Below are 23,554 nucleotides of genomic sequence, written 5' to 3'. Positions count from 1 at the left end.
TAGCATAATGCTGAGGCTCAATACAACTGGCATTAAATGTGTGGGCAAATCATTGACAGATACAGTGGAATGTAGGGCAGTGTGAGACAACAGGATCAGAAGTTGCAGAACATTGCAAACTCAGCCAGGTTCATCATGGGCACTGGCCTCCCCAGCATCAATAACATCCTCAAACTGCAATGCCTCAAACAGCAGCATCCATCATTAAGGACCCCACCACCAGGACATGCCCTCTTCTCATTGCTGTCATCAAGGGGGAGGTACAGGGGCCTGAAGATGCATACTCAATCTTTCAGGAACAGCCTCTACCACACCATCATCAGATTTCAGAATGAAAAATGAAGCCAAGTATACAATTTTTTTCTATTTTACACCACTTAGTTAATTAATTTATATATATTTCTTATCGTAATTTATAGTTACTTTATTATGTATTGCAATGTACTGCTGCCGCAAAACAACAGATTTCATGACATATGCCAGTGATATTAAACCTGACTGTGATTCAGATCCCCTTTGGAAACAGTGGTGATGGGATGATAAGGACTGATGTACAGGGGTCATCTAGTCACAGGAAGCAAACAGAAGTGTGCAGCAGTAGTAAACACAGATGTTATGTTGATTTCCATTGCAGTTGGTTTGAGTATAAACCATCCCTCCTACACCGAGCTCAGAACCAGAAAGACCCTCAATGAACACTCTCCTTCTGCTGCCCAGATAGGGACAACCTGCAGAAAGTCATTGGATAGTACCACTGTAACATGAGATAGTTGGGGCTCTGTGTCTGTGTGTTTGTATGTATGTGTGAGATTGTGGGTGGGTATGTGTGTTATTGTGGGTGTGTGTCTGTGTTTGTAGGTATGTGTCCACGTGTACGGAGGCATGGGATCCAAGGAGACCTTGCTTTGTGGATCCAGAATTGGCTTGCCCATAGAAGGCAAAGGGTGGTTGTAAATGGTTCGTATTCTACATGGAGGTCAGTGACCAGTGGTGTTCTGCAGGGATCTGTTCTGGGACCCCTCCTCCTTGTGATTTTTATAAATGACCTGGATGAAGAAGTAGAAGGGTGGGTTGATAAGTTTGCTGATGACACAAAGCTTAGGGGTGTTGTGATACTCTGGAGGGTTGTCAGGTTACAGCGGGACATCAATAGGATGCAGAACTGGGCTGAGACGTGGCAGATGGAGTTCAAACCAGATAAGTGTGAAGTGGTTCATTTTGGTAGGTCAAATATGAAGACAGAGTATTGCGTTAATAGTAAGACTCCTGGCAGTGTGGAGGATCAGAGAGATCTTGGGGTCCATTTTCATAGGACACTCAAAGCTGCTGCGCAGGTTAACAGTGTTGTTGAGACAGAGTATGGTGTGTTGGCCTTCATTAACCATGGGATTGAGCTCAAGAGCCATGAGGTAATGTTACAGCTATGTAAGACCTTGGTCAGACACCACTTGGAGTACTGTGTTCAGTTCTGTTCACCTCGCTACAGGAAGGGTGTGGATACTATAGAGAGAGTGCAGATAAGATTTACAAGGATGTTGCCTGGTATGGAGAGCATGCCTTATAAGAATAGAAAATATAGAAAACATAGAAAACCTACAGCACAATACAGGCCCTTTGGCCCACAAAGCTGTGCCGAACATCTCCTTACCTTAGAAATTACCTAGGGTTACTCATAGCCCTCTATTTTTCTAAGCTCCATGTACCTATTCAAGAATCTCTTAAAAGACCCTATAGTATTCCTATCATATAGGTTGAGTGAACTTGGCCTTTTCTCCTTGGAGTGACGGAGGATGAGTGGTGATCTGATAAAGGTGTATAATATGATGTGAGGCATTAATTGTGTGGATAGTCAGAGGCTTTTTCCCAGGGCTGAAATGGCTAACATGAAGGGGCATAGTTTTAAGATGCTTAGAAGTAGGCACAAGGTGGATGTGGGGGGTAAGTTTTTCACACAGAGAGTGGTGGGTGCGTGGAATGTACTGCCAGCAACGGTGGTAGAGATGGATACAATAGGGTCTTTTAAGAGACTCTTACAAGCATGTAGATAGGTACATGGAGATTAGAAAAATCGAGGGCTATGCGGTAGGGTACTTCTAGGCAGTTTCTAGAGTAGGTTACATGGTCGGCACAACATTGTGGGCCGAAGGGCCTGTAATGAGCTGCAGATTTCTATGTTCTATCTTCCATGTGTCTGTGTGTGTCCTTGTGTGTAATTGTGTGTGTGCGTGCATGTGTATTAACTAACTTCCCTACCCCACCCCACCCCCTCCCAGATTCTCCCTCCCACCTACATCTTGGGATAGTTTACAGCAGCCAACTTGCATGTGTTTGTGTGCGTCAAAACCAGAGCATCCCGGGTGGTCGCAGGGAGAATGTGCAAACTCCACATGGTGCCCAGTATCAAGTGCAGAGACTGGAGCAGATTATGCCTTCTTTCACTGCATCTCTGCCCTAGGATGGTCTCCGGTTGTTAAAGAGCCACAAGCCACAATAGAGGTAGCCGAGGTACTGGGAAGGTGACTCCCTTCACGGCTCTGTGATAGGTGTGTGGTCCTGAGACTTGGCCTTCCTGGTGTGTGACTGAGACCTGGATCAGGATAGTGTTTACCTGAAGGTGAGTGGTCTATACAGAGCCCAGCAGTGGGCAAAGGATGAAGCTACTGTGTGATTAACAAGGACCCAGCTCATACAAGAGCTGCCGGGAGGCTCTGGGCCTTGTGGTCAGAATGCTATAATGCATCAGTTTTATTCTCAGATACTGAATTCTCTTCTCTTTTCTGTTTCAGTTTGATGGGGACAATATGTACATGAGCCTGACAGACGGCGGACAGGAATACCTGCCAGCTAATCAGGTGAGTTACATCTGTGATGAGTTTGCTCATTCCTGGAAACACTCCCAAGGTCTGGGAGAAATCAAACTGCAATGTGTCCAGTGGTAGAGATGTTGGTCCAGATGGAGACACCATCTCCATTTGGTCGCCTGGCCCGGAAATCTCTCACTGGTCCTTCGTCGTCGCTGGGTGTAATTTGTAAAACAGCCTCCCCCACCCTTACCAGAATAGCTACAATGGTTGAAGGAAGTAAAGGTGCTCTATCTACAAAAGGTAAGATCTCCCTACGGCTACACATTTTATTTCCTCTACCCATTCCCATTCTGTCATGTCAGTCCATGGCCTCATCTACTGTCGAAATGAAGCTAAACTCAGGTCGAAGGCACAGCACCTTATATTCCGACCAGGTATTCTCCAGATTGATGGCATGAATATCGATTTCTCCACCTTCTGATAATTTCTCCCCTTCCCCCTCCCCTTCTTCCTCCTTCTCCATTCTGATTTCCCTCTCATTTCTTTTCTCCTCACCTGATCATCACCTCCTCCTGGTTCCCCTGCTCCTTCCCTTTCTCTCATGGTTCACTCTCCTCTCAAATTAGATTCCTTCTTATTTAGCCCTTTACCTTTTCCATCTATCACCTCCCAGCTTCTTACTTCATCCCCCCCTCCCCCCCCCCACCTGGCTTTACCTATCACCTGCCAGCTTGTATTCCTTCCCCTCCCCCCACCTTCTTATTCTGGCTTATTCCCCCTTCCTTTCCGTGAAGGGTCAACTGTTCATTCCCCTCTATAGATGCTGCCTGAACTGCTGAGTTCCTCCTGCATTTTGTGTATGTTGGAAAAATATAAAGAGGCCCTCTCTAGGTTTGTGGGGCCATACTGTTGTAGATGCAGAGTATGCACTTTCTCCATAGCTGCAACACTACATCCTGCATTCTGTTTTCTTTTTACTCAATATATTTTATAGAGTGATCTGTCAGGAAGGCACACTAACTCACTGCATCCCAGTACAATTGACAATAATAGATCAAAACCAATAAGCAGACATTAGACTCCCTGTACAAGTGAATCTGAAGTCTCCAGCATGCTACAGTCATGTTGGCATGTCTGTTCTGTTCCTGATTCCACAGTTAAAACAACAGGGAAAGGCAAAGCATTGCCTTGCAGAAAGTGGAGGAACTGGGGTTATAAGCACCTCTCCCTGCCCTATTCTAATCCTTCTCCACAACCCTGCCCAGTATGCCCACTGTGATGTGTGCTGAGCATGTTGGACAACAGAGACACCAATTCTTGCAGAATTCCTCCTGCAGAATGTCCCTCTGTAACTCCATGGACACCATGAGTGTCTCAGTCCATAAAACGCTCAGAATCAGAATTATTGCTGGCATATTGTGAATTGTACTGTTTTTTGGCAACAGTACACTGCAAGACATAAAAATATATTATAACTCACAATAAAAAACAAATAAATTGTTCAACAAATGGAATAACAGAGTAGTGTTCATGGGTTCATGGACCATCGAGAAATCTGCTAGTGGAGGGGAAGAAGCTGTTCTTGAATCATTGAGTGTCGGTCTTCGGGTTCCTGTACCTCCTCCCTGATGGTAGTAATGAGAAGAGGGCATGTCCCAGATAGTGAAGATCCTTAGTGGTGGATGATGCCTTCTTGAGACATCACCTCTTGAGGATGCCTTTGATGGTGGGGAGGGGTGCCTGTGATGGAACTACAACCCTCTGCAGCCTCTTTTACCAGACTGTGATGCAACCAATCATAATGCTCTCCACAGTACATCTGTATAATTTTGCTAGAGTCCTTGGTGACTTAGCATATCTCCTCAAACTCCTATTGAGGTTAACCCACTGGTGTGCCCTCTTTATAATTGCACCAATGTGTTGGAGCCCAGGACAGATCATCTGAGATGTAACTGCTCACCCCTTCCACTGCTGACCCCTTGATGAGGACTGGAGAATGTTCTCCCAAGTTCCCCTTCCTGAAGGCCACAGTCAATTCCTTGGTCTTACTGATATTGAAAGCAAGATTGTTGTTGCAACACTACTCAACCAGCTGATCTATCTCACTCCTGTATGCCTCCTTGTTACTGTATGAAATTCTGCCAACAACAAGTGAAGTTATTGTCAAATTTGCAAGTGGTATGTGAGCTGTGGCTAGCCACATAGTCATGGGCATAGAGGGAGTAGAGCAGTTAGCTGAGCACACATCCTTGAGGTGCACCTGTGTTGATAGTAAGTGAGGAAAAGGTGTTATTTCCAATCCACACTGATTGTAGTCTCCCAATGAGGAAGTCAAGGATCCAGTTGCAGATGCCCAGGTTTTGAAGCTGGGTGATTAGTAGTGAGTGATGATGGTTTGAACACCAAGCTGTAATCAGTAAACAGTAGCCTGATGTATGACTTGTGAATGCCTAGGTGTTTTGTAGCAGAGTGGAAGTGGAGAGCCTGTGAGATTATGTCTGCTGTTGACCTGTTGCATCAGTGGGTGAAATGCAGCTCATTGTGACTGTGCTGGCCCCTTTGAGAGAACTCTTAGATTAGTTCCACTCCCCTGCACTCTGACGATGACTGTCACTTTCAATGATTTATTTGTCTTCTTTTACAAACTTCCCAGACTTCAGCCCCCACACTCCAGTTGTGGAGGTCATGTGGACTATACCTTCACCTCTTCATATTCCCCTCAAATTCACCAAGTATTTCCCCTTCTCTTCCCTCCTCCCTCCAATGTTTCTCCCCTTCTCTCTCCCCCCGTCAATGGTCCTCACCTTCACTTCTCCCTCAGCGGTTCTCCCCTTCACTCCTCTCTTTCCCCCTCTTTGGTCCCCCTCCTGTGGATATTCCTCCACAGCCTTGCATTACTATCGAATTTCTGCTCATTAATGCTGTTGCTCTGAAGAACCTCCTGCTGAGCCTCTCCCGGAAAGGGGGGGGGGTGTGGGGAGGTGATGTCCATCCCAGCCCCTTCACACATCAAAACCTATTGACTACTGTTAAAACATCTTGCTTTCTGATTACTAAATTCAACGAGAGGGCCATTGTCTGCATACAGACTCGGTCTCCATACATTTGGTGATGAAACGAAGTCAAAATTCCCCTTTCCACCAACTCAAGCAGCTTGGAGTTAAATCTGGCTGATGCCATTGTTATTCACCAATCACGTTTTTGCAACCATTTGACCTCTGAAATGATTGAGTCGTGTAATGAAATATGACATTGGGAAATAAAAAGGACTCATGACTATATTAGAAGTGACATCTGATCAAATTAGACTGAACTTTTAACCCCCTCGAAAACGCACGGTAAGTGAGCACTGAGGCAGTGCACAATTTAACAGGGTTGCCATGACAACATTGTCAACCCATGCATCTTACCCCAAATCCATCCCAACTGATCAAACTAAAACGAGCTTCCATCTGTGACTTTTATCAGTGCCGAGTTTAATTGCCGTGTAATTGCCGAATTTATGTTCCTTTCTCCCGAGTCCAAGTTTCCATCGCTGCTCGAAACCAGGAAATTATTGCCCCCTTTAGTTTAACGTCTGCAGTGAGAAATCTTCCGGAACCGATTACTGGGGACATGGACAGAGCTAAGACTGTTTTTGGAGAGTCGTGTGGGTTTACAGAGGCTAAGCTCATGCCAGGGAGTATCTGAATTACCCGTAGGCTGGCCATGTGATGAGGAGGCAGGGTTAAGGGCAGGCTACTGAAGGTATGTTGGGGAGACCCACCCTCATATGGAGGGTTTTAGATTATGCACTCAACCCACAGAGAGCTGTTAAGTTAAAATGATCAAGATTTGTATTTTTAGAAGTTACAAGAGTCATACAGTAAGGAAATAGGCTATTTGGCCCATCATGTTCTCACTGACCAGAAGGTATCTCTCTGTATTTATCCTCTCTGCCAAGATCATTAGTAATGATCTTTCAAGAATCAAGTGGTTCTGGAATGATTTCAGAGGACTGGAAAAATTCAAATGTCACTCCTCTCTTTAAGGAGGGAGGGAGGCAGAAGAAAAGAAATTATAGGCCAGTTAGCTTGACTTCAACGAATGGGAAGATGTTAGAGTCCATTATTAAGGATGAGGTTTCAGGGTACTAGGGAGCACATGATAAAATAAGTCAAAGTCAGCATGATTTCCTTAAGGGTAAACCTTGCCTGACAAATCTATTGAAATCCTTTGAGGAAATAGACAACATTCGAAGTAAGCTTATTATCAAAGTATATACATGTCATGATATACAAAGCTGAGATTCATTTTCTTGTGTGCATACTCGATAAATCCATAATAGAATTACAACAATAATGGAATCCATGAAAGACCACACAAACCTGGGCACTCAACCAGTGTGCAAAAGACAACAGACTGTGCAAATAAGCAATAAATATTGAGAACATGAGATAATGTGTCCTTGAAAGTGAACCCATGGGATGTGGGAACATTTCAATGAAGGGCAGGTGAAATTATCACCTCTAGTTCAAGAGCCTGATGGTTGAGAGGTAATAAGTGTTCCTGAACCTGACAGTGTAAGTCCTGAGTCTCCTGTACCTTCTTCCTGATGACGGCAGCAAGGAGAGAGCATGGCTTGGGTGGTCGGTGTCACTGATGATGGATGCTGCTTTCCTGGGTCAATGCTCCACGTAGATAGAAACAAAGAAAACCTACAACACAACACAGGCCCTACGGCCCACAAAGTTGTGCCGAACCTGTCCTTACCTTAGAAATTACCTGGGGTTACCATAGCCCTCTATTTTTCTAAGTTCCATGTACCTATCCAGGGGTATCTTAAAAGACCCTATCGTATCTGCCTCCACCACCGTCGCCAGCAGCCCATTCCACACACTCACCACTGTCTGCATAAAAAACGTACCCCTGGCATCTTCTCTGTATCTACTTCCAAGCACCTTAAAACTGTGCCCTCTCGTGCCAGCAATTTCAGCCCTGGGAAAAAGCCTCTGACTATCCACACGATCAATGCCTCTCATCATCTTATACACCTCTATCGGGTCACCACTCATCCTCCATTGCTCCAAGGAAAAAAGGCCAAGTTCACTCAACCTGTTCTCATAAGGCAAGCTCCCCAATCCAGGCAACATCCTTGTAAATCTCCCCTGCACCCTTTCTATGATTTTCACATCCTTCAAGGAACGTTTGATGGCTCTGGGTATGTACTTGCTGGAATTTAGAAGGATGAGGGAGTTATTGGAACCTTTCGAATGTTGAAAGGCTGAGACAGAGTAGATGTGGAAAGGATGTTTCCCATGGTGGGGGAGTCTAGGACAAGAGGGCACAGCTTCAGGATAGAGGGGCATCCATTTAAAACAGATGCAGAGTAATTTCTTTAGCCAGACAGTGGTGAATTTGTGGAATTTGTTACCTCAGGCAGCTGTGGAGGCCAGGTCATTGGGTGTATTTAAGGCAGAGCTTAACAGGTTCTTGACTGGACGTGGTATCAAAAGTTACAGGGAGAAGGCCGGAAAATGAGGCTGAGGAGGGGAAAAAAGGATCAGCCATGATGGAAAGGCAGAGCTGACTCGATGAGCCAAATGGCCTCATTCTGCTCCTATGTTTTATGGAATACAGAGCAGACTTGATGGCCTGAATGACCTAACTTTGCTCCTATGTTTTATGGTTTAAGATGCACAGGCTCAGGAGAATGTGCATGAGACGGCTGAATGTTTGAATGGCCCCCACTACTTTGCAAAGGGGAATGAAACCCACCTTCCTTACCAGCTCTGCCTGGTCTGGACTCTTAAGCAACCTGTGGGCTGATCAAACATACAAATCAACAGCTGCTCAGGAAGGAACGTGCCCTTCTCAGAGCAGCTGTGGACAGGCAGAGGCAAGACAACACCCACATGCTGAGGGCAGATTGTGAAGCCTTGCTGTGGTAGTCAGTAACTATGGTTCATACAATGGAGAGCAGGGTTCCTGCCCGTCTGCAACTGAGTTATGGACACTGAGTTCTAGTGCTGTTATTTTCTGAGCTGAGAATCCCTTTCAGACGATTTGTTTTTCAGTGGAGATACCAGCAGTCATACCACTGCCACTGGACTGAGATCCATAGAGCTGGTCACAGACTGCAGGTCTCCGAGGGGTCCTCTGCCTGGGTCTGGCCAAGCATCACCCAGCCACACACAGTTGAGGAAATGGTCCCAGAAGGCACATCTTATTTCCTTCCAAGAATTATTAGAAAAGTTCTTTCTCAGGAAGTGTTGTTTTCTCTAGGATTAAACAAAACACTGATGATATCCTTCGAACATTTCTGCATGCTGGCGGTGTAGAGAGCTTTATTGAGAGACTTCAAACAACAGAACAATGTGACAGGGCATAATGTGAAAAGATCCATTTAGGAACAAACTTTGCTGTCAGCTCCTTCTCCTAAGCTCCCTCTCACTGCTCTGTGGCCCAGAGGACTGACACACCCACAGTCAGTGCTCAGCATGCCATGGAGCACATTCTGAAACATGCAGAAATTCCTCAGGGAGTGTCCTTCATAGCTTCACAATCTACCGTCCATGTCAGCATGTACCTCACACCGTCTACCCCTCTGAACACCACCAATGTCTATGGTCCACCATCTACAGCCCACATCCACAATCTATATCCACCAACAACTTCCACCGTCTACCCACAACATCCAGCAGCTACTGTCCACTAATACTTTATACTTTATACTTTATTGTCGCCACACAATTGATACTAGAACATACAATCATCAGAGCGATATTTGATTCTGCGCTTCGCACTCCCTGGAGTACAAATCGATAGTAAATATTAAAAATTTAAATTATAAATCATAAATAGAAAATAGAAAAGGGAAAGTAAGGTAGTGCAAAAAAACCGAGAGGCAGGTCCGGATATTTGGAGGGTACGGCCTAGATCCGGGTCAGGATCCGTTCAGCAGTCTTATCACAGTTGGAAAGAAGCTGTTCCCAAATCTGGCCGTACGAGTCTTCAAGCTCCTGAGCCTTCTCCCAGAGGGAAGAGGAATGAAAAGTGTGTTGGCTGGGTGGGTCGTGTCCTTGATTATCCTGGCAGCACTGCTCCAACAGTGTGCAGTGTAAAGTGAGTCCAAGGACGGAAGATTGGTTTGTGTGGTGTGTTCACGATCTTCTGCAGCTTCTTTTGGTCTTGGACAGGACAACTTCCATACCAGGTTGTGATGCACCCTAGAAGAATGCTTTCTACGGTGCATCTATAAAAATTAGTGAGGGTTTTAGGGGACAGGCCAAATTTCCTTAGCTTCCTCAGGAAGTAAAGACGCTGGTGGGCCTTCTTGGCAGTGGACTCTGCTTGGTTGGACCAAGTCAGATCATTTGTGATATTGACCTCGAGGAACTTAAAGCTTTTGACCTGTTCCACTTGCGCACCACCGATGTAAATGGGGTCGTGCGGTCCGCTACTCCTTCTGAAGTCAACAACCAATTCCTTCGTCTTGCTGACATTGAGGGATAGGTTATTGTCTTCACTACCCACTGTTCATCGACAATGTCCACTACTACTGTCCACTGTCAACTGTCCATGTCCATCAGCAATGCCCACCACTACCATCTACTATCAACTGTCCACATCCACCGACAATGTCTACCACTACCGCCCACTACCCACTGTCCACTGACAATGACCACCGAAAATGTCCACTATTAACTGGCCACATCCACTGAAAATGTCCACAATCCATCATTTACCACCCACTGACAACATCCAGCAGCCATCATCTACTACCCACCTTTCACCTTCCATGTCCACCTACCATGTTCACGTTCCACATGCACTTTCCACATTCAGCTTCCACATCCACTTTCCACGTCCACCTTCTATGTCCACCTTCCACATCCACCTTCCATGTCCACCTTCCACGTCCACCATCCATGTCCACCTTCCATGTCCACCTTCCACGTCCACCATCCATGTCCACATCCACCATCCACATCCACTTTCCACATGCACTTTCCATGTCCACCTTCCATGTTCACCTTCCACATCCACCTTCCACATCCACCTTCCATGTCCACCTTCCATGTCCACCTTCCACGTCCACCTTCCACGTCCACCTTCCATGTCCACATCCACCGTCCACATCCACTTTCCACATGCACTTTCCATGTCCACCTTCCATGTCCACCTTCCACGTCCACCTTCCATGTCTACATCCACCATCCACATCCACTTAACACATGCGCTTTCCACGTCCACTTTCCATGTCCACCTTCCACATCCACCTTCCATGTCAACATCCACCGTCCACATCCACTTTCCACATGCACTTTCCACGTCCACCTTCCATGTTCACCTTCCACGTCCACCTTCCATGTCCACATCCACCATCCACATCCACTTTCCACATGCACTTTCCACATCCACCTTCCATGTTCACCTTCCATGTTTACCTTCCACGTCCACCTTCCACGCTCACCTTCCATGTTCACCTTCCACGTCCACCTTTCATGTCCACATCCACTGTCCACATCCACTTTCCACATGCACCTTCCTTGTCCACTTTCCACGTCCACCTTCCATGTCCACCTTCCATGTCCACCTTCCACACCCACCTTCCATGTCCACCTTCCATGACAACCTTCCATGTCCACCTTCCACGTCCACTTTCCACATGCACTTTCCACATCCACTTTCACCTTCCATATCCACCTTCCACATGCACTTTCCACGTCCACCTTCCACGTCCACTTTCCACATTCATCTTCCACGTCCACCATCCAGTGTCCATTGTCCACATCAGCTTCCACTTTCCACATCCACTGCCCACTGCCCAAGCCAGTATTGAGGTGGTCACTAATGGTGGTACGGTATTTGGTTCCATCACAGCTCCTCAGCTCATGAAGCAGCCCAACCTGCACACAGCAAGACCTGGACAACAGTCGGGCAAACAGCCATAATGTTCACACTGAAGTGTCAGGCAGTGACCATCTCCACCAGGAGAGTTGGGCGGCCTCCCCGTCACTGAGACCCACCCATAATCACCATTAGCCAGGACCCTAACCGAACCACCCACAAAAATCAGTGCCTACAGGAGGGTGGCTGTTAGGTAGTGAGTGACTCACCCCCTCACCTCTTCACTGGAGTGGTTTGGTGATCCCAGTGAACCAATGGGCTAGTTGATCAGAGGTTCCAGATTTGGTCCTCCTGTCCATATACAAACTGACTACACTGACCATGTACAGTCTGCACTGCTCTGCAGCCCATGCTGTGAAAGTGCATCCTGCTTCAGCTTGGGCAGCTCATGTTGGCAGAGGAGGCAGTAGTGGGGATTTTTTTGAGTCAGGAGTGTTGGTAGAGTAGTGATAGAGAATGAGGTGCAGGAATTCAATTCATGTCCATTACTTAAACTAGTGAGGACTTCATTATGCTATCCCAGACCACAGTGATGCCAACCTTTTGCATATGTGGACTCTCCAGTGTTCCTGAGCCCTGGTGAATTCTTTCACTCTTCCTCATATCAAAAGAATGAGCAAAGGCAGAAGATGTGGACAGTTACCCAATTCTGGAGTACATCTACAAGGAGTGCTGCCACAAGAAAGCAGCATCCATCAGCAAGTACCCCCACCATCCGAGCAGATACCTCTGCTGTGAAAAGGTTCCTCTCTTTCTACCCCATCTATCTCTCTCTTCATTTCAGATTCTTCCTGCTTCTTCCTCCGCTTCCGGGAGAAGAGACCCAGACTCTCCAGTCTCTCCAGGCCTGAACTGCTCCATCCAGACAGTGTCCTCTGCACCCTCCCCAGTCCAGTCATGTCCTGCAGTGTGGTTACCAGAAATGTATGTGGTATTCCTAACTAATGTTTCAGAATATTGTAAGCACAGTTAATGAAGAAAATTATCTCACATACCAGACCAACCACCTCATCATGTCCCGATGAACGGTCTCGGCCTGAATCGTCAACCGTACTCTTTTCCATTGATGTTTGCCTGGCCTGTGAGTGCCTCCAGCATTTTGTGTGTGTTGCTCGGATTTCCAGCATCTGTAGATTTTCTCTAGATTGTGACCCCCACCACCTTACTGTATCCACTCATGCTGCCTCCTTGTGGGACCACTGGAGTGTACCCTTTGTGCAGTCCAGCCAGTCACTTGCAGAGTTTGAATTGAGGTGTTGTCTGTCACAGGTTATTGTAGTTCAGTTACATTATCCATAATGTTTGGACATGTTTTACTGAGACTTCTGAATCCACCTTATTCTTCAAAGAGAGTTTGAAAAGGAATGTACCAATTTACGCACCGGTATTATACATCTACACAAGTGGGGATTGGGGGAGTGGGGTGGGTATGTGTTCTTGATGAAATCTCCCCTTGTCCATCACCAGTTCAAGGTGATGCATGCTTTTCATGCCCTTCTCTTTGTCTACCTGTACTCCTGTCGGTCTCCATCTGCAGGTGTCCGGAACATTTACCATCATGTCCAACTCATTATAATGTCTCAAATCTTCCTGCTCCGTCTAGTCTGCTTTCATCAACTGCTTAACTGATTAGATTTGAGTTTGTAATCTTTAGTCTACTTAGCAGTGTCTCAGCACCAGCTTTTGAGTGTGCTGACATTCAAAACTCCTACATCTGATGGCAGAGATCTCCATGAATGAATCATGGGGCTGTAAGCAGAGCGCAGGGGTACACACCAGCTCTGTAAGCACTGTGCTGGGCAGAGGGAATGTTTTCAGCTTCCTACAGAGATCTGACCTTCTGAGAAGAAAAGGTTAAATCTCAAATTGAACAGTTTAGAATTTACGATTCATATTTTCTTAAATGGCAAGTGAGCACATCAAATCTTCAGGGAAGAAATAAATATATCCTGGGAATGAAAATGAAAAACAATAAAAGGCCTCGACAAGATGACACAATCGAAATGACATACAGTCTGCAGCAACACAGAGCAATTCCCAGTCCATGTGGGATGAATTGGAAAAACTCTATTAAAAAGCACTTGAATGCCAGAGCAGAGAATTCATTGCCTGTGATAATTTAGGCTGGTGTAATATCAAGAGTCAGATTTTTGCCGACAAAATAAATTCTCAGTATTCATCTGCCTTTCCTGAAAGACCCAGGGAATTGCTTGAAATCTTCAATGTGCTTTGATATATGCAGAAGAAGCCTGCAATTTGCATTGAGATTTGAAGGTGCGTTCACTATCAGAGCACATATTGCAACAAAGAATAAGTGGAATGAAACATTTCTTTGATAACATTTTCTTAGCAAAGTTTCAGAAGTCTGGCCTCGCTTGCTGAGCCCTGTGGACCAGAAGGAGCAGACTTAGGCCATTTGGTCCATCGAGTCTGCTCCACCATTCCACCTTGGCTGATATATTGTCCTCTCACCCCCATTCTGCTGCCTTCTCTGTGTAACTTTACCCTGCACTGAATATTCTAACCTATACCATGGGCTTCTCAGAACCTGTTGGTTTTTTGGTACATTACCCACTTTCCCGTTGTCCATATACTGTGTCTTGAAGATGACAGTGTGGGGTTGGCCTCAACTGTGTTTGCATCACAGCCTGAAATGGAAACAGCAATTTTGTTGAATGGAAAAGCCTACAAAACGTAGTGGATATTGCCCAGTTCATCACGGGTAAAGCCCACCCCACCATTAAGCACATCTACATGGAGCGCTGTTGCAGAAAAGCCACATCTATCAACGACCCCACCAACCAGGCCATGCTCTCTTCTCGCTACTGCCATCAGGAGCCTCAGGACTCACACCACCAAGTTGATAACTTCGCCCAACTTCACTCAACCCAACACTGAATTGTTCTCTCAACTTATGGGCTCACTTTCAAGGATTTTTCATCTCATGTTCTTGATATTTGTTGATTATTTATTATTTACCTGTTTGTTTGTTTGCTTGTGTGTTTGTTTGTTTATTTATTGAGATACATCACAGAATAGGCCTTCCCAGTCCTTTGAGCCAGCTGCCCAGCAAACCCCCAATTTAATGCTGGCCCAATCATGGGACAATTTACAATAACCAATTGACTTACCAACCGGTACATCTTTGGACTGTGGGAGGGAGCTGGAGCATCCAGAGGAAACTCACACCATCACAGGGTGTACATACAAACTCCTTACAGGCAGCAATGGAAATTGAACCTGGGTCGCCTGTACTGTAAAGTGTTGGGCTAACCACTACACTACCATGCCGTCTCAATTATTATTTTGCTTGTTTTTTCCCCTTTGTACAAACAGTGAAAGCCCACAAGAAAATGACTCTCAGGGTTTTATTTGGTGACATTAATGTACTTCGATAATAAATTTTACTTTGAATGTAGTGATAGGGTGCAACACGAACCATAAAACAAGGTAGCTAATGCAGAGGGAAGTTTAGAAGGAAACAACTTTGGTTCGGTGATATACCGGTTTAGCTTTAAGTACTTCACAGCCTGGCACAGTTCTGCTCACTGAATGGCTGTTGTCTAAAAACTAAACTATCAAATTAACTTTCATACTTCCTCCTACAAATTCTGCAATGTTTCTTAATGTTTTGGAAACTTTGCATAGATCTGATTTCTGAGTGTGGGACTAGTCATATAGAACTCCTTAGATGATTAATAAGTCTGTACATGCTAGATTCATAAGACCATGGGACATAGGAGCAGGATTAGGCCATTCTCCCCATCGAGTGTTGCACCATTCCATCATGCCTGATTTATTATCCCTCTCAACCCTATTCTCCTGCCTTCTCACTGCAAACTTTGATGCATTTACTGATCAAGAACCCATCAACCTTTGCTTTAAATATACCCAATGACTTTGGCTCCTCAGCTGTCTGTAGCAATGAATACCACAAATTCTCCACCCTCTGGCTAAAGAAGTTGCTCCTCATCGCTGTTCTAAAGGTCCTTGTATTCTGAGGCTGTGCCCTCTGGTGCTAGATTCACATTCAGATGTACAGTACATTGAAAGGTACAGTGAAATGCATTGTCTGTGTTAACAACCAACACAACCCAAGGATGTGCTGGAGGCAGCCTGCAAGTGTCGGCACGCATTCCGGTCCCAACATAGCATGTCCACCATGGTCAGCAGAACAACGCAAAACACAACAAGCAACAGCAAAACAGCAAAACAAGCCCTGTTAACCACCCCCCCCCCACCACCAATCCTCTTGCCTGGACAGTCCTCCAACTCCAGGAGAGGCCTCCAAGATCTCTAGCCTTTAACATCAGGCTTCGACTTCTGAACTTCCAATTGACCTTGAGCTCTGATCTTTGGTATCAACCCCTGGACTCTGAAGTCCAGCCTCAAACTCTGGTCACACTGACTAACCAGCCCTTGTGCCTCCTGTGCACAAGGCTTTCAAGTGTGGGGCAGAAGCCTGGACTGTGGATATCCTTTGTCACCTCTCCACGTCAGTGTCCTTCAAACATAACTCCTCCACCTCCCTGTCCTTAAACTCTAACGTGACCTCTAATGTCCCTCTCTGTCCCCAAAATCACCTCTGTGAACTCTAAAAACAGCTACATCTGAGCCATGATCTCAACAGAGACCACAGCTCAGTACTATCTTTTAATTAAAAGGTTTCCTTCTTGTAACTCATTCTTGTTTTTAATCTTTTTGAAAATATTAGGGTCCAACAAAGTAAAGTGTCACACGCCAATGAAAACTTGCTGGCCTCAGATGGGACTGGGCTATTGAATAGTTACACTCCATCCCACTAAAGAACCATAGTTGTGTCACACAAGACACAAGAGATTCTGCAGATGCTGGAGATCTTGAGCAACACACACAAAATGCTGGAGGAACTCAGCAGGTCAGGCAGTACCTATGGAGAGGAATAAACAGTCGATGTTTCAGGCTGAGACCCACCACCAGGACCTGATCTGTTACTGGCACTGTGTAGACATATGTGGAGAGAAGGGGCTGAAACAAAAGGAAAAGCTGGTGGATTACATGCTTTGCCAGCAGTTATAGATTTCCTGAAATGAAATGAGACTAGGCAGCATGTGTGGCGAGAGAGGTTGAGTGAATGGTTCAGGTCAGAGTATCAGTTACCACACTGTGCTAGCCATTGTGCTGGAGCCAGAGGGGGCATGTGCCCGGTAACCTCTCAGCAATACAGTGTAAAAGTGTTAACAGTGCCAACATGACTTGGCAACAGGAAAGGAAGCTGAATTTTCATGGCTTCCTCATACAGATGCTGTCAATGGAATGGCCATTATTGTAGCCTGACATGTTCGTTGCCAGTTCAGTAGCTGATGAATACAACTCAAACCATTTGTTTAATTTGGCCTTCCTCCAAGTTCTGGCCTCCAGGCTCTGGGGCACTGGGGGGAGCCTTACTGAAACTGGTGCAGATGCCCTGTGCAGAAATAGAGTGCCCTTTAACTTCTGTTGCTTTCATTCACACTGCCTTTGATTTTCTCAATGTCAGATGATTTCATTACACACATCCAGGGCAGCGCTGTAGGGCAAGAAACAACAAAGCACACTTGTTGAGATTTCATCACTAAACTGGTGTCAGTCACTTCACCAGATCTTAGGCTCCAGTATGATTGTCATCTGTGTATTGTGCACACACTTGCTCACACAGATAGACACACTCACACACTCTCTCACACACATCACACACACACCTCACACTCACTCATACACTCACTTTCACACATACACACACACATACCTCACACTCACACAAACACACCTCTCACTCTCACACATACACAACACACACACCTCACACTCACACAAACACACCTCTCACTCTCACACATACACACACACACACATACCTCACACTCACACAAACACACCTCTCACTCTCACACATACACAACACACACACCTCACACTCACACAAACACACCTCTCACTCTCACACATACACACACACATACCTCACACTCACACAAACACACCTCTCACTCTCACACATACACACACACATACCTCACACTCACACAAACACACCTCTCACTCTCACACATACACACACACACACCTCACACTCACACAAACACACCTCTCACTCTCACACATACACACACACACACCTCACACTCACACAAACACACCTCTCACTCTCACACAAACACACACACACCTCCACTCACACAAACACACCTCTCACTCTCACACATACACAACACACACATACTTCACACTCACACAAACACACCTCTCACTCTCACACATACACACACACACCTCCACTCACACAAACACACCTCTCACTCTCACACATACACACACACACCTCCACTCACACAAACACACCTCTCACTCTCACACATACACACACACACACATACCTCACACTCACACAAACACACCTCTCACTCTCACACATACACACACACACACACAAGTTTCTGCTCCGGATCTTTAGCCTGTGATTCACAAAGAATGTTTGGAATCTGAGTTGGCTCAGCATTGGCCTCCGTCGTGAGTCACACCTTGACCTTCTCATTTGAGAGGTTTGGAACTGGGCACCTTTAGCCCTGCTGGGGCTGATACTCAGAAACCTGACATTCAGAGAAGAGAGGTCCCGTGCAAGAGAAGCTCACAATCAGAATCAGAATAGGATTTTAATATTACCAACATCTGTCATGATATTTGTTATTTTGTGTCAGCAAAATACTATAGATTACAATAAGAAATAGATACATATTAATAAATAAATTATAAAAAAGGAGCAATAGTGAAGCACTGCTTATAGGTTGGTTCATGGACCGCTCAAAAATCTGATGGCAGAGGAGAAGAAGCTGTTCTCAAAATGTTGAGTGTGAGTCTTCAAGCTCCTGGACCTCCTATCTGATAGTAGCAATGAGAAGATGGGTGATGGGGTCCTGATGAAGATGGGTACTGGGTGATGGGTCATGCTGAAGATGGGTACTGGGTGATGGGGTCCTGAGTGATGGGGTCCTGATGAAGATGGGTACTGGGTGATGGGGTCCTGATGAAGATGGGTACTGGGTGATGGGTCATGATGAAGATGGGTACTGGGTGATAGGGTCCTGATGAAGATGGGTACTGGGTGATGGGTCATAATGAAGATGGGTACTGGGTGATGGGGTCCTGATGAAGATGGGTACAGGGTGGTGGAGTCCTGATGAAGATAGTACTGAGTGATGGGGTCCTGATGAATATAGTACTGGGTGATGGGGTTCTGATGAAGATGGGTACTGGGTGATGGGGTCCTGATGAAGATGGGTACAGGGTGGTGGGGTCCTGATGAAGATAGTACTGGGTGACGGGGTTCTGATGAAGATGGGTCCTGGGTGGTGGGGTTCTGACGAAGATGGGTCCTGGGTGATGGGGTCCTGATGAAGATGGGTACTGGGTGATGGAGTCCTGATGAAGATGGGTACAGGGTGGTGGAGTCCTGATGAAGATGGGTACAGGGTGGTGGAGTCCTGAAGATAGTAGTGAGTGATGGGGTCCTGATGAATATAGTACTGGGTGATGGGGTCCTGATGAAGATGGCTACTGGGTGATGGAGATCCTCAATGAAGGATGCCACTTTCTTGTGGCATCACCTTACAAAGGCGTCCTCAGTGCTGGGAGGTTGGTGCCCATGTTGGAGCTGGCTGAGTTCACAATCCTCTGCAGCTTTTTCTGAGCCTGTTCAGTGGCCCCTCCATAGCAGATGGTGATACAACCAGTTAGAATGGTCTCCATGTAGAAACTTGTTCCGTGTTTGGTGACATACCTCAGACTACTAATGAAATATAGCTGCTGATGTGCCTTCTTTGTAAGTGCGTCAATAAGAAGGATTCACAAGAAGGCCACATAGTGTTAGTAAACTGCCACTTGCCCCCAGTGTATCTGGCAACTGTTTCCCTGATCAACTATTTTAACGCAAGGAGTATTGTGAACAAAGCAGATGAGCTTAGAGTGTGCATCAGTACTTGGAGCTATGATGTGGTGGCCATTATAAAGACTTGGATGGCTCAGGGACAGGAATAGTTACTTCGAGTGCCAGGTTTTAGATGTTTCAAAAAGGACAGGGAGGGAGGCAAAAGAGGTGGGGGCGTGGCACTGTTGATCAGAGATAGTGTCACGGCTGCAGAAAAGCTGGACGTCGTGGAGGGATTGTCTACGGAGTCTCTGTGAGTGGAGGTTAGGAACGGGAAGGGGTCAATAACTCTACTGAGTATTTTTTATAGACCACTCAATAGTAACAGGGACATCGAGGAGTAGATAGGGAGATAGATTCTGGAGAGGTGTAATAATAACAGAGTTGTCGTGGTGGGAGATTTTAATTTCCCAAATATCGATTGGCATCTCCCTAGAGCAAGGAGTTTAGATGGGGTGGAGCTTGTTAGGTGTATTCAGGAAGGTTTCTTGACACAATATGTAGATAAGTCTACAAGAGGAGAGACTGCACTTGATCTGGTATTGGGAAATGAACCTGACCAGGTGTCAGATCTCTCAGTGAGAGAGCATTTTGGAGATAGTGATCATACTTCTCCCTCCTTTACAATAGCATTGGAGAGAGATAGGAACAGACAAGTTAGAAAACCGTTTAATTGGAGTAAGGGGAATTATGAAGCTATCAGGCAGGAACTTGGAAGCTTAAATTGGGAACAGATGTTCTCAGGGAAAGGTACGGAAGAAATGTGGCAAATGTTCAGGGGATATTTGTGTGGAGTTCTGCACAGGTACGTTCCAATGAGACAGGGTAGGGTACAGGAACAGTGGTGTACAAAGGCTGTAGTAAATCTAGTCAAAAAGAAAAGAAAAGCTTACAAAAGGTTCAGAGAGCTAGGTAATGTTAGAGATCTAGAAGATTATAAGGCTAACAGGAAGGAGCTTAAGAAGGAAATTAGGAGAGCCAGAAGGGGCCATCAGAAAGCCTTAGCAGGCAGGATTAAGGAAAACCCCAAGGCATTCTACAAGTATGTCAAGAACAAGATGATAAGATGTGAAAGAATAGGACCGATCAAGTGTGACAGCGGGAAAGTGTGTATGGAACCAGAGGAAATAGCAGAGGTACTTGTACCTTGGTGATTGTAGTGGACTGAAAAGCTTGAACATGTAGATGTTAAGAAAGAGGACGTGCTGAAGCTTTTGGAAAGCATCAAGTTGGATAAGTCACCGGGACCAGATGAGATGTATCCCAGGTTACTGTGGGAGGAGAGGGAGGAGATTGTGGAGTCTCTGGCGATGATCTTTGCATCATCAATGGGGACTGGAGAAGCTCCAGAGGATTGGAGGGTTGCAGATGTTGTTCCCTTATTCAAGAAAGGGAGTAGAGATAGCCCAGGAAATTATAGACCAATGAGTCTTACTTCAGTGGTTGGTAAGTTGATGGAGAAGATCCTGAGAGGCAGGATTTATGAACATTTGGAGAGGTATAATATGATTAGGAATAGTCAGCATGGCTTTGTCAAGGGCAAGTTGTGCCTTATGAGCCTGATTGAATTTTTTGAGGATGTGACTAAACACATTGATGAAGGAAGAGTAGTAAATGTAGTGTATATGGACTTCAGCAAGGCATTTGATAAGGTAGCCCATGCAAGGCTCATTGAGAAAGTAAGGGGGGGAATGTCGACTCAGACCATGAGAGGCCTGTGTCAGGCATTTTCATGCCTTACAAGGCTCAGATTGGAAGTCTGTGTGGGGTGCCACTCCTCGCATAGACTAGAGCAATGTGTAATTAAGTGCCTTGCTTAAGGGCACAAACACGCTGCCACAGCTGAGGCTCAAACTAGCGACCTTGGGATGACTAGATGAGCGCCTTAACCACTTGGCCACGTGCCCAACGCTGTTGTTGAGAAAGTAAGGAGGGATGGGATCCAAGGGGACTTTGCCTTGTGGATCCAGAACTGGCTTGCCCACAGAAGGCGAAGAGTGGTTGTAGATGGGTCATATTCTGCATGGAGGTCGATGACCAGTGGTGTGCCTCAGGGATCTGTTCTGGGACCCTTACTCTTTGTGGTTTTTATAAATGACCTGGATGAGGAAGTGGAGGGATGGGTTAGTAAGTTTGCTGATGACACAAAGGTTGGGGGTGTTGTGGGTCGTGTAAAAGGCTGTCAGAGGTTACGGCGGGACATTGATAGGATACAAAACTGGGCTGAAAAGTGGCTGATGGAGTTCAACCCAGATAAGTGTGAAGTGGTTCATTTTGGTAGGTCCAATGTGACGACAGAATATAGTATTAGTGCTCTTGGTAGTGTGGAGGACCAGAGGGATCTTGGGGTCCAAGTCCATAGGACGCTCAAAGCAGTTGCGCAGGTTGACTCTGTGGTTAAGAAGGCATACAATGTATTGGCCTTCATCAATCGTGGAATTGAATTTAGGAGGCCGAGAGGTAATATTGCAGTTATATAGGACCCTGGTCAGACCCCACTTGGAGTACTGTGCTCAGTTCTGGTTACTTCACTACAGGAAGGGTGTGGAAACTATAGAAAGGGTGCAGAGGAGATTTACAAGGATGTTGCCTGGCTTGGGGAGCATGCCTTATGAAAACAGTTTGAGTGAACTCGGCCTTTTCTCCTTGGAGCGACGGAGGATGAGAGGCGACCTGATAGAGGTGTATAAGGTGATGAGAGGCATTGATCATGTGGATAGTCAGAGGCTTTTTCCCAGGGCTGAAATGGCTGCCACAAGAGGGCACAGGTTTAAGGTGCTTGGGAATGGATACAGAGGAGATGTCAGGGTTAAGTTTTTTATGCAGAAAGTGGTGAGTGCGTGGAATGGACTGCCGGCAACGGTGGTGGAAGCGGATACGATAAGGTCTTTTAAGAGACTTTTGGATAGGTACATGGAGCTTAGAAAAATAGAGGGCTGTGGGTAACCCTAGTAATTTCTAAGGTAGGGACATGTTTAGAACAACTCTGTGGGCCGAAGGGCCTGTATTGTGCTGTAGGTTTTCTATGTTTCTATGTTTCTAACTGAATGGATTTATAACCCAGTGTTCAGCCTTTGTCTGTTAGGTGCAAAAATGTTAATTTTACAAGCAGCACAGGGTGACACAATACCGAAAAATAGTGACAAGTGTTCTGAGGTATTCTTCTGCCTGGAATCTACAATGTGAACAAAAATTGTTCTGGGGATTCTGAGGAAAAACCATCGAAGTAACCTGTGCCCACAGACTTCAGGCTGTTGCAGAGCAACGGAGTCAGGATGTGGGTTTAATTTCAGTAAACCACACAAATGGGTTATCCAGTTTGTACAGTGTTCCCACACTGAACTACAATGGTAATGAGCAGCAGGGAACCCACAAGGGCTGACAAAAAATTCCTCTCACATTACCATGAATTCAGCTCATCTGAATGATATCAAAGGAAACTCTACCACCATTGGGTCCTCCCGCCAAGGCAGGACATGTCTTCTCTCCAGAGGTAGGGAGATAGTGGGAGCTCAGTTCTGGCCTCAACCAGCCAACTATACTTGTACACATATGCCAGCCTACCAGCATGAGTCACACGCTAAAGGCTTTACCCTGCTGCCTTAAGCACATCACCCCTACTAGGCATAGTCTGCCCACAGCAGCTTACCAGAGTCCTCTGTCCTGGGCCAGTTTTTCAAGTTGTCTCCAGGTGTAGCCCATCTTCGAAGATCCTTTCTCTCCCAGGGATGAGGTCTTTGCATTTTCTGATAGCATTTCTGTAGGTCAGGGTTTTAACAGGAAGGGGTTGCTAGCCCCTTGTGCAATCCTCCTCCTTTCAGTTCAGGGAGTTCTGCCCTGTAGCACTGTGAAGTTACCAGTCACCATTGCAATTCCAGTGTGACTTGTTCACATTAGCACTTTCCACTATAAATAT

The 23,554-nt window shown here is 45.9% G+C and overlaps 1 protein-coding gene across 3 annotated transcripts in view; it reads left to right on the top strand.

The window, feature by feature from the left end:
• The window catches only part of tox2 (TOX high mobility group box family member 2), a 199,863-nt gene that overhangs the window by 129,615 nt on the left and 46,694 nt on the right, over window positions 1-23,554 (top strand). For all 3 annotated transcript variants that reach the window (XM_072244734.1, XM_072244726.1, XM_072244716.1), the window contains exon 2: window positions 2,787-2,852. In XM_072244734.1, the coding sequence (XP_072100835.1) occupies window positions 2,787-2,852 (66 nt within the window). The remainder of the gene's footprint in view (window positions 1-2,786; window positions 2,853-23,554) is intronic.

This window comes from Mobula birostris, chromosome 2 (assembly GCF_030028105.1).
Source record: "Mobula birostris isolate sMobBir1 chromosome 2, sMobBir1.hap1, whole genome shotgun sequence".
Taxonomy (NCBI): domain Eukaryota; kingdom Metazoa; phylum Chordata; class Chondrichthyes; order Myliobatiformes; family Myliobatidae; genus Mobula; species Mobula birostris.
This window is presented reverse-complemented; position numbering and strand designations above follow the sequence as displayed.